We start from the raw sequence: 12,084 nt of genomic DNA, 5'->3' as shown, positions 1-12,084 counted from the left end.
AGCAGCGGTCACCTGGTAGGCCATGGCCCTTTGGGGCTGTTACACCATGTGTTTTGGATTATTTCACTTTTGGGAAATTTTACAAAAGTCAGTATTTAACTTGAGAGGGAGAGGAATGCATAGTGGAATGGTAGCTTGTAGGAAGATCTACACATAAATTCTCAGTTGTCTTTGTTTTACTGGTCCTATCAAAACTGTGTACAGTACATAATAAAACTGGTAGGAAATATAATTTTCAATTTTGTAAAATCTTTATTATTGTATAAACGATGGAAATGTTTACAGTTTTAGATGTTAAGTTCTATTTTTCAAATCCTTTAGTTATAAATGTAAGTTATTGATTCTTGAATTCTATAGGTTACAAACATGTTTTATAAAATGTTATGTGAAGTACACAGACGGAACACAGGATGTATTTCAAATTTCAATGCTACATATAAATGGGTGGGCCAAGGAGGCAATTGAGTGTTAATTCATGGTGGACCTACAGTTACTACACAATGGAAATTGGTACAGCGTTGGGTGTAAGTAAGATGTTACGATGTTGAATCTCTATGGCAGAAACATTTTGGGACTAGTAGTGTTGAAGTTTTACAAAGGACTCGCTGATAAACATCCTATAAAGAAATTACATACTGGAAGATGAGGAAGGTGCATGTGACCTCAGTATGGATTTTGGCATTAATATTTCTTTTGGTTCATTATGTGGTAAATACACTCTGAATTTTTTTTCTTATATTTTCCTTGTTAAATAAATCAATTTTTGTACATTTTAGTTGCTTCAGTATGTCGGAAGCCTTGTTGAAAAATCAACCAACTTCAATTTTGAAATTTAAACATAATAAAATAATATTGTTTTTACGTCCCACTAAATACTTTGGTGGTTTATGGAGACACTGAGGTGCCGGAATTTTGCCCTGTGGGAGTTCTTTTACTTGCCGGTAAATCTACCGACATGGGGCTGACATACTTGACCACCTCCAAATGCCACCGAACTGAGCCATGATCTGTCCTCCTAACTTGGGCTCAGAAAACCAACTGTCCGAGCCACTCAGCCCGCCTGAAATTTAAATATACCAAATAATTACACAAATCATTCATTTAATCCTTACACTGCTACGCCCGAGACATCTTGTCGGCAACTTCAGCTAAATTTCTGAAACACAAAAGGATACCTTTTGATTTTCGTTTGGTTTTCAAACTTCAGTGGCAGCAAGCGACATCCTTTAGGAACATAATGGACCATATGTCTGAAAAAATGCACTCGTCTCAGTAAGCAGGCAAGGTTGTGTCCAAGGCTTCAAGTAGCGGACAACATGTGCTTTCGGAGTTCGAACTTATAGAAGCTGCCAATACTCCTAAATCGGAAGATGAGCCCTCCGATATCAGCGACTGAATGTCCAGCTCCATGGCTAAATGGCTAGCGCGCTGGTCTTTGGTCCAATTCCTGGCCGGGTCGGAGATTGTAACTTTCATTAGTTAATCATATGGCTCAGGGGCTGGGTGTTTGTGCCGTTTTCATAATTAGAATTCGTATTAGATAGGGCCCCATCCTCACAGATGCGCAGGTCACCTATACAGCACCAACTCAAAAGACCTGCAACAGGCCTCTCTGGAAGCCACATGCCTTTATTACAAACAGTGACTGAATATCAAACATTTTATAGGATAGTGTATTTTTGTCTCTATTGGACAACCCTGGTTTTCTCTATCGTTAATTCTTGTACAAAATGATAATAAAACTGAAAGGTGTTCTGAAATTCTTTTGCCAGTTCAGATGACATATCTTATTCATTTTGTTAACTTTTCATAAATTTCATAGGGGCTGCCTGGCAGAGGCGGTGAAGGCATGCTCGGTTCACCTGGAAGAACGTGCATTCAATTCCTCTGTCAGGAAGTTAAAAAATTTAAGAAAGGAGATTTCCACTTCCGGAGGTGCATATGGTCCTGGGGTTCACTCAGCCTACAACAAAAATGAGTTCCAGGTTAATTCCTGGGGACAAAGGTGGCCGGGCGTAGAGCTAACTCTCTACCGTATCAAGTGCTTCCATCCCTCCAAGGGCCTTCATGGCCTGTACAGAGATGACTTTGACTTCATATATTTTTAAATATTATAGTAAAAAGTAATTCAGCATGGAGGGTCCTGATAGCCGCTCAACATATTAGCGGTGAAAAGGTTAACTTTCTTACTTTCCTGAGAAGTTAAAACATTTACTGATCGTAAGGTTTGCAAGTAGACAACTCAATCAGCTTAAGACAGGTTTCCATGGGTGATAGCTGTTTTAAGTTACTTGAACAAGTAAAGGTAATCAAGTGGTCAAGTTGACACTTAAATTTGTTCAAGTGTTTTTATACAAGTGACTCCAAAATGGACCATGCGGTTAGGATCGCGTAGCCGTGACCTTGCATTAGGGAGATGGTAGGCCACGGCTGCTACCTCCCCAATCCTAGCCTTTCCCCATCCTGGTGTTGCTGAAAAATATTGATGTGTTTAAAAAAAGGATTTAAATAATTGGACCATAGATGTCGTACTGTGCAAAATGTTACCAGCTGGAGAACGTGAAGAGTGCAGAGCGGGAAGTAAACAAAGCTGTATATATACCTTCCAGGACTGACCACTCATAGAGAAAGAAGTGTTCAGTTTGTTGTTAATATGAGTGTTCTATCCTCCAAAAGACAATTTCGTTAGTTGGAAATATGCCGAGAGTAGGAGATACAAGCAGCCAGGTGTTTATCGCAGGAAGATCGAGGGTGAACGGCAGAACACAGCAGACCCTCATTTCCAACCTCAGTTCTGATCAGCGCATTCGAATAATTAAGTCATTTAAACACTGAAGACCTGTCTTTGTACAAGTTAATTCACACTGTTGTCCAGAGCACATTTTGATGCAGTGTTATCACAAAATCCACGACCCTCATATCCTCCGTAAGCTTCCGAGCACGGTAGATATCCTCGGAGGGACAGCTGATCAGAACACAAGATTAGAATGTCCTGATTCAAACATCTCCAGCCAGGACGTGTACACATTTCTCCTTCATCTGTTTGTTTTATTGGTAATTCATCTTTAAGTTGAGAGATTAGCAGCTTTTGCCAGCTGGATGATGTAGAAGAAGCTAAGGAAGTAGGAGCCACTGTTGTTAGCATGGTACGGTCATCTGGGGTGGTGTCCGTCTGTGTGTCTATCACGCAACTTTCCGTTTGGGGATCGCAGAAAGACCTGATGCTAGTTCCTGAAGAAGACAACCGTTGCCCACACATGATGGCATAATCCAGGTTATCTGGAAGTCCAGAGCACATGACCAGCGTCATATTATCGGCGCAGTGTAATCCACCTTTCGCGCACTTGGACATAAAGTCAGGAAAAACAGTGTGTTCTGTCATGTCAAAGATCGAAAGTTTCAAATGGAGAGTTTCTTGGTTTGCTTTTAATACACAAGACGATGTCTCCATGTCACAATAGCCAAGTGCTTTGTCATTGTGTGACATTTGGATCATGTCAGCACATGACATCATAAAGTTGGGTTCACTCAGGTCGTATGGGCAGTCCATGATGGTGTGATTGTTAGCACACTGCAACCCTTCCTTCTGACACGACTGAGATATGAACAGAGGGGCCTCTGTGGGTATAACACTTGAGGTGGACGTGTCAGGGTAAGATAAGACACACCTGTCCAGATCCAAACTGCACCGTGCCGCTGTGCTATCCCCTAACAGTGAAGCACAGTTCCACTCGTTGAGTACTTCCAAGCTGTCAGAACATTCCACCAGGACAGACAAGTTAATGCAATGCTTCCCTGGCTTTCTACACTTCACCTCTGCAGGAGCGTCCTTCTGGGAATTCTCACTTTCAATGTACAGAATGCAGCTGCTATGATGCTGATCGCAGGTAATCTTCAGAACGTCATCTTGCAACATTTCTGATGGAACCAATGAAGTACAATCCCATGCATGCAACACATTTAAAGTTTCAGAGCATTCCAATAAGACAGACGAGTTGTTAGCTGAACATTGCATTCCTGGCCCAGTACACTGATGTTCATTGACTAGCACAGGTTTCTGTCCTTGATCAAGAAGCTGTTCATTGAGATACAAGACGCAGCTGTCCCGTTGTGGGTCACAGAGAGTGTCGACAGCTCTTCTGTCCTGAAAAGCCTCCAAGGGAAACAGATAACTGCAAGGCCAAGTATTGAGCACTTCTAAATTATCCGAACACTGGAGAAGAAGACTACCGTTCTTTGTTGAGCATTGTATACCTGGACGTTTACAGTCCGTCTGGGGACTGGTTGTGGTGGTGGTGTGAAGCTCTCCTGAAGCAATTCCAAAGCTCATCACGCAACTGTTACTGTGCGAGTCGCACTCAAATGATGCATTGCTCGTGGCTAACACAGTCTGTGATGGAAACAAGGAGGCACAGTTCCACACGTGCTGAACTTCAAGATCTGCAGAGCACTCTGCAATGATGGTGGCGTTCCCAGGAACGCACTGTCGGCCGGGGCTCTTGCACACATTCCTTGCAACATCTGGGACACGGGTCGTCTTGTTCATATCGTGTGACGTATTCCCAATCTGGACTACACAAGTGTCTTTCTCGGAGTCACACAGCACTTCAATACCATTTTGATACAATACGAGAGGGAAGAACGAGTAACAGTCCCATCTTGCAATAACTTGGAGGTCATCAGAACAATGAATGAGCTGAGTTTTATTTATTTGTGAGCACTGCTTTCCAGGACGTTCACAAGAAATGGGTTCCCCTACCGAATGTGAACTACCTCTTTCCACAGGTTTGTGTTCTTCCTTCTCAGGAAAAGAGCCTCGTGACACAGCAAGGCTTCTCCCTCTACCAGGTTCAGCATGCTCAGTGACTGTCTTCAGGTTAGGTCCAGAATGGAGGTGAACCGGTACTCTGGCATGAAAATCCTCTACAGGTACACACTTCCCAGCTGTCTTGTCGCACTGGTATGAGCCATGGCTCTGAAAACAATAAGCAATGTTACACAATTTAATTGATATGATTACAGTCAGTCCACACTAGACCTTATATTTGCAGTAAGACAGTTACAAAAACATCATTATGAGTGGGGGTAAATCTACTGATGGCCTTCTTGGACTTTGAGAAAGCATACGATCATGCGTGCAGAAACAAGGTATGGGAAGCATTACAGAAGAAAGGTGTCGAGAAGCAGACAATAGAAAGAGTGAGAGAGATGTGCCATGGGAGTGTCAGTTGTGTGAAAGTAGGAGGAGAGAGAACAGACTGGTTTGAGCAAAAAAGTGGATTAAGACAAGAAAGTGTTCTGTCACCTTTGCTCTTCATTTTAGTAATGGATGAGCTAATGGCAAGTGATGATGTCTGCAGAGGAATTGTTGGTCTGGGGAGAAAAGAAAGAGGATATCCAGGAACAGTTAGATACATGAAAAGTAGAGATGAAGCAAAAAGAGTGAGATAGTGATCACAACTAGAAAGGAGGAGAGACCTATGAGAGGGTAAATTGTGGAAGGGAAGAACAGCTTAGGAAGGTGGAGAGTTTCAAGTACCTGGGAAGTATCTTAGAGGAAAGTGGAAGAAATGATAAGGAAATAATTGAGCATGGAAGAAAAGCAGGAACGTTCTTGAAATGTGTCAGAAGCCTGGTTTGGAGCAAGGATGTGCCTATGTACTATGTTCCTGTTCTGACGTATGCACAGAAACTTGGGTAATGAGGCAGAGAGCCATAACTAGGATACAGGCAAGTGAAATGAAATTTCTGAGAAGCAGGACAGGAGTGACAAGAATGGATGAGAAATGAGAAGATTAGAGATAAAGTAAAAGAAGATCCACTACAGAACAGGATAGAGGTGGACACATGAAGTGAATGACAGAGGATAGGATATTGAGAAGGATGCATGAAATGGAGATAACTGGAAAGCGACCAAGAGGAAGACCAAGAGACAGGTAGATAAAAGGAGTGGAAGAGTGTGTACAGAGAACAGGAGAGGACAGGGCAAGAGTGACTAGGGAGAAGTGGTGTGAAGACAAGAGGAGATGGGGAGGCTTATGTTGCAAGCAGACCCGGCCAACAGCTGGAAACTGCAGATGGTGATGTGTACAGTCAGGACAAACCTACATATAGGGAGAGAGAGAGAGGAATAGGATAAACTCAGTGACAAGTCAATGTGGGAGAAAGGGAGCAATGGAAAGAGGAGACAAGACTACATAGTTTCCACATTTTGTTATTGGTGACTGTACATTGGAGAGTGAACAGGGAGTGCACACAATTTCTCCTCACCCCCTCTACTAGCTACCAAGACCAAGTCCACACAGTTCCCGCAGGTAACAGACGATAGCAGCTAAGATAAGTACAGAAAATTTCCAGAACTTATGACATTCATTATTTGTCCGTATTTATTCATAACACCACCAATTCACAATCATTGAGTAGTTTACATAACATAAACAATACTGTACATATATATGTGTGATTTAAAGTGATTTGATAGAATCTGAGCATGTTCTTGTAGAACGAAACAGGTCGTTCTTTCTTTAACAGCATTATGTCCTCCTCTGTTTCCGCGTGTCATATATGATACTTGTGATCTTTCATTCTTATCACTGCTCTGAATGTGAAATTGAGGTTAGGAACTGTAGTATCATATATGATATGCTGTACGGATCACATTTTCCAACTGTTTGTAGTACTAGAAACATCCAACTAGGAGGCAGGAGTGGGCAAGAATGGACATTCCTGGCTGTTCCAACTACCTTGATGGAAATAAAGGTAAATATTTATATCTATGTGTCCGTTGCTTGTATTTGTGTAGTATAATTATATATACACATCAACGTAACATGGGATTATGTACAAAACAATAATTATTACAAAATACAATGCAAGATATTAAAAAAAAAATTATCTAGGTATCACCAGTGTTACTTTGATACTTAACCTATACAAAATATTATTGCACAGATGGCAAAATTTCAACTCTGCTCGATCACACTGATGCTGATGTTTCGGATTGAGATTATAATGATAGCGAGGATGAGTCTGAACATCAAATTATGCCAACAGATGTGATATATGATTCTTCATGGGAATCTTCAGATGAAGAACCTCTAGTTAACCTCCAAATTTCTCAGACTGTTTGGATCAGCAAGAGAGATAAAAACACACAGAAATGTAACTGTTAAGAAAATATGTACTTTATTGGAAACCTGATTTGCATTAATTACTTTCTTACATTGTATTTTATTGTTCCTCAACAGATTTACACCACATGTGCCTGCAAGTAGAGTGCAACCTGTTCCAGATTTCAGCATGAAGAATCCATATGAATATTTTCAGCAACATCTGGATGACTGTTTCTTTCAGCTAACCATGGAATGTACTAACATACAAGGTGTATTTCAGACAGGAAAGTCTCTTGGTACTGATGTTTGTGAAATGAAAAGGTTCTTTGGTGTCTGTATTTACACAACAGTTACTGGGTACCCAAGATTGAAGATGTATTGGTCTGCACGTACTCGGTTTCCAATGATTGCAATAATATACCTAGGAATCGTTTTTCTGAATCGCAAACAAACCTTAAAGTTGCTGATGACAACAGCGTGATGGAGGTTGAGAGAAGGAAGGATCGATTTTGGAAGGTGACGCCCAAGCTAGAGATAGGATAGGAATGGTAGGAGAGGGAATATTCATTCTGGTGAAAGTAGAATTTGTAAGCTACGAAAAAGTTAAAGATGACAAACCTAAAATTCTAGGTGTAAGGCTCATCTCTAAAGATAATAGGCAACTTGATGCTTTGGAGTGCACAGACCGGGAAAGGGGAGCGCAGACGCTGATTCAGAATTATTTGATAAGATAATCAGCTATGTGGGAAACGATAAGGAAAGGAACGTAGTTGTAGCAGGTGATCTCAATTTACCAAGTGTCAATTGGGAAGGTAATGAAACGACCAAACAAATGGCAAATAAGTTAATATGGGAAGGGTATCTGATTCAGAAAGTGATGGAACAAACTAGAGGAAAGAATATTTTGGATGTGGTGCTGGTAAAACCAGATGAGCTCTATAGAGAAACCAAAGTAATAGATGGTATTAGTGATCACGAAGCTGTTTTTGTAGTACTTAAAAATAAATGTGAAAGAAAGGAAAATATTAAAATTAAGACTGTTAGGCAGTACCATATGGCTGATAAAACAGGCATGAGGGAGTTTTTAAAAAGGAAGTATGATCAGTGGAAAACAGTAAATAAAAATAAATAAAACTAGAAAAACAGACTCTGGGATGGGTTTAAAGCAATTGTTGAGGAATGTGAAAATAGGTTTGTACCTTTAAAGGTGGTAAGGAATGGTAAAGATCCACTATATTATAACAGAGAAATGAAGAGACTAAGAAGAAGATGCAGGTTGGAAAGAAAGAGAGTTAGAAATGGCTGTGTAAGTAAGGAGAAATTGAAGGAACTTACTAGGAAATTGAATCTAGCAAAGAAGTCAGCTAAGGATAACATGATGGCAGGCATAATTGGCGGCCATACAAATTTTAGTGAAAAATGGAAGAGTATGTATAGGTACTTCAAGGCAGAAACAGGTTCCATGAAGGATATTCAAGCAATCATTAATGAACAAGGGGAGTGTGTATACGAGGATCTTCAAAATGCAGAAGTATTCAGTTGGCAGTATGTAAAGATTGTTTGTTACAAGGATAATGTCCAGATAGAGGAGGTGACTAATACTAAAGAACTATTAAAATTTACCTGTGACAACAATGACATTTACAGTAAGATACAAGAGTTGAAAACTAGAAAAGCAGCTGGAATTGATAAGGTTTTGGGGGATATATTAAAGACAGTGGGTTGGGATATAGTACCATATCTGAAGTACTTATATGATTATTGTTTGCATGAAGGAGCTATAATAAATGAATGGAGAGTTGCTATAGTAGCCCCTGTGTACAAAGGAAAGGGTGATAGACATAAAGATGCAAATTACAGGCCAGTCAGTTTGAGATGCGTTGAATGTAAGCTTTGGGAAAGCATTCTTTCTGATTATATCAGACGTGTTTGCAAAATTAATAACTGGTTTGATAGAAGGCAGTTTGGGTTTAGGAAAGGTTATTCTACTGAAGCTCAACTCGTAGCATTCCAGCAAGATATAGCAGATATCCTGGATTCAGAAGGTCAATTGGACTGTATCACGATTGATCTGTTTAAAGCATTTGATAGGGTGGATCATGGGAGACTGCTGGCAAAAATGAGTGCAACAGGACTTGACAGAAGAGTGACTGAGTGGGTGGCTCTGTTTCTAGAAAATAGAAATCAGAGAATTAGAGTAGGCAAAGCTTTATCTGTCCCTGTAATAATTAAGAGGGGAATTCCTCAAGGCAGTATTATTGGACCTTTATGTTTTCTTATACAGTATATATCAATGATATGTGTAAAGAAGTGGAATCAGAGATAAGGCTTTTTGCAGATGATGTTATTCTGTACAGAGTAATAAATAAGTTACAAGATTGTGAGCAACTGCAAAATGACCTCGATAATGTTGTGAGATGGACAGTAGGCAATGGTATGATGATAAACAGGGTTAAAAGTCAGGTTGTGGGTTTCACAAATAGGAAAAGTCCTCTCAGTTTTAATTACTGCGTTGATGAGGTGAAAGTTCTCTTTGGGGTTCATTGTAAATACCTAGGTCTTAATACAAGGAAAGTTCTTAATTGGGGTAATCACATAAATATGATAGTAAATAAAGGGTACAGATCTCTGCTCATGGTTATGAGGATATTTAGGGGTTGCAGTACGGATGTAAAGGATAAGCCATATAAGTCTCTGGTAAGACCCCAACTAGAGTATGGTTCCAGTGTATGGGACCCTCACCAGGATTACTTGATTCAAGAACTGGAAAAAATCCAAAGAAAATCAGCTCGATTTGTTGTGGGAGATTTCTGACAAAAGAGTAGCGTTACCAGAATGTTGCAAAGTTTGGACTGGGAAGACTTGGGACTAAGTAGTATGTGATATAGATATAGATATTGAATCCGATAGAAAATTTGGGACAGATGACCAATTATTACGTGAAGATGGCAGGGTAGTGTCGGTAAAATGGTATGGCAACGAAGGAGTGTACTTGGCCTCTACACATTTTGGTGTTCAGCCTGAAGGTGAGTAAAAAAGAAAATCCAAGAAGGACAATAAATATATAATTATCAAGCGTCCCAATCTTGTGTTTCAGTACAACGCCTACATGGGTGGAGTAGACTTACCGGACAGAGTGGTAGCTACATATCCTATGCAGACAAGACGAAAAATGTGGACCAAACAAACTCTTTTCCATTTCCTTCCTTTTGTGCAGCAGCAGCCTGGCTCCAATATGAACCCTGCGAGTGGGCTGCAGAAGAAACATGCCTTAGATTATTTCCATTTCTGTGTTGATGTGGCAGAAAATCTTTTATACATTTCAAAGAGGTTACATTTCAAGCTAGGTCTTTGGATGAAGAAGAATCTGCCGACATCCCTGCCACCAAAGAACGGAAACCAGTCCCAATCCCACATCAAGCCGCAAGGCAATCAAAAGGAATGTACCTCCCAGTTAATACGTCTTAGAAGCAAAAATCCCGCTCTAAATGCAGATTGCCAGACTGCATGTCACTTACTTTCGTGTAGTGTTCCACATGCAAAGTGTTTCTTTGGTGTAATAATGACAGGAATTGTTACATAGACTTTCATTTGTGAATTGAAATGTAGTCATAAGTACCCAAACTATCACATGTGGTACTTCCATTTAGGCCCTTTATCGGCTTTTATTACATGCTAATATGTTTTTTGTAATCATTAAGGAACAAAAAAGACAACTTTCAACATTTCATTCGTTTTCATTTGATCATGGGTCCAAGGAGGATGTATGTTGTAACAGACCTGAAAGCTTTTAAGTTACATTAACTAAGTCAACAATGAAAAGTATGGCTTCTGCATCCGGGAGATGTTGAGTTCGAGCCCCAGTGTCAGCAGCCTGAAGATGGTTTTCTGTGATTTCCCATTTTCACACCAAGCAAATGTTGAGGATGTAACTTAATTAAGGCCATGGACGCTTCCATCACACTCTTAGGCCTTTCCTATTTCATCGTTGCCATGAGACCTATCTGTGTCACTGCGATGTAAAGTAAATTGTAACTTGTACTGAAAGTGATGATCATGATCAATCAATCACCGAATCACTACTGATCTGCATTTAGGGCAGTTGCCCAGGTGACAGATTCCCTATCTGATGTTTACCTAGTCTTTTCTTAAATAATTGCAAAGAATTTGGAGATTTATTGAACATCTTCCTTGGCAAAATGAATAAATGAATATTTGCCTCAATTTGTCCTCTTATATTCCAACTCTATGTTCATACTGTGGTCTTTCCTACTTTTTTCCCAGCTCCATGGCTAAATGGTAAGTGTGCTGGCCTTTGGTCACAGGGGTCCTGGGTTTGATTCCCGACAGGGTCAGGAATTTTAACCATCGTTGGTTAATTCCGCTGGCATGGGGACTGGGTGTATATGTATCGCCTTGATCATCATTTTATCCTCCTCACAATGTGGAGATCGCCTATGGGCATTAAAAGACCTGCACCTGGCGAGGTGAACATGTTCTGGGACACTCCCGGCACTAAAAGCCATACACCATTTCATTCCTACTTTTAAAAACTATATTAAAACTCATTTATCTACAAATGTCATTCCAAGCCATCTCTCCATTGACAGCTCAGAACATACCGCTTATTGCAAATTATAAATCTCATTATAGAATCGTATTCGATTTCAGAAGTTACAACATTAATGAAAACCACCTTTCCAATACATAACAATCCTTATATTTAGGATGAAACCATTAATCAGATGTTAGAACTAGGACATGTTTCACTTTTGCTTCATAAGCATCATCAGCTAGGAATAACTTAATCCAAGGTAGGTCAGGGCCCTAGCTGATGATGCTTACAAAGTATAAATGAAACATGTCCTAGTTCTAACATCTGATTAATGGTTTTGTCCTAAATATAAGGATTGTTATGTATTGGAAAGGTCGTTTTTATTAATGTTGTAACTTCTACATACCGCTTAGCCAA

General features: G+C 40.1%; 1 protein-coding gene across 4 annotated transcripts in view; it reads right to left on the bottom strand.

Annotated features, from left to right (window-relative positions):
- Positions 1 to 228: 228 nt before the first annotated feature.
- The window catches only part of LOC136883436 (uncharacterized), a 106,995-nt gene continuing 95,139 nt past the window's right edge, over positions 229 to 12,084 (bottom strand). For all 4 annotated transcript variants that reach the window (XM_067155738.2, XM_067155721.2, XM_067155746.2 and 1 more), the window contains exon 6: positions 229 to 4,975. In XM_067155738.2, the coding sequence (XP_067011839.2) occupies positions 2,855 to 4,975 (2,121 nt within the window). In that variant the 3' untranslated portion in view covers positions 229 to 2,854. The remainder of the gene's footprint in view (positions 4,976 to 12,084) is intronic.

The sequence above is a fragment of the Anabrus simplex genome, chromosome 1, assembly GCF_040414725.1.
Source record: "Anabrus simplex isolate iqAnaSimp1 chromosome 1, ASM4041472v1, whole genome shotgun sequence".
NCBI lineage: Eukaryota > Metazoa > Arthropoda > Insecta > Orthoptera > Tettigoniidae > Anabrus > Anabrus simplex.
The sequence above is the reverse complement of the archived record's forward strand: the minus strand, read 5'-3'. Positions and strand labels throughout refer to the sequence as shown.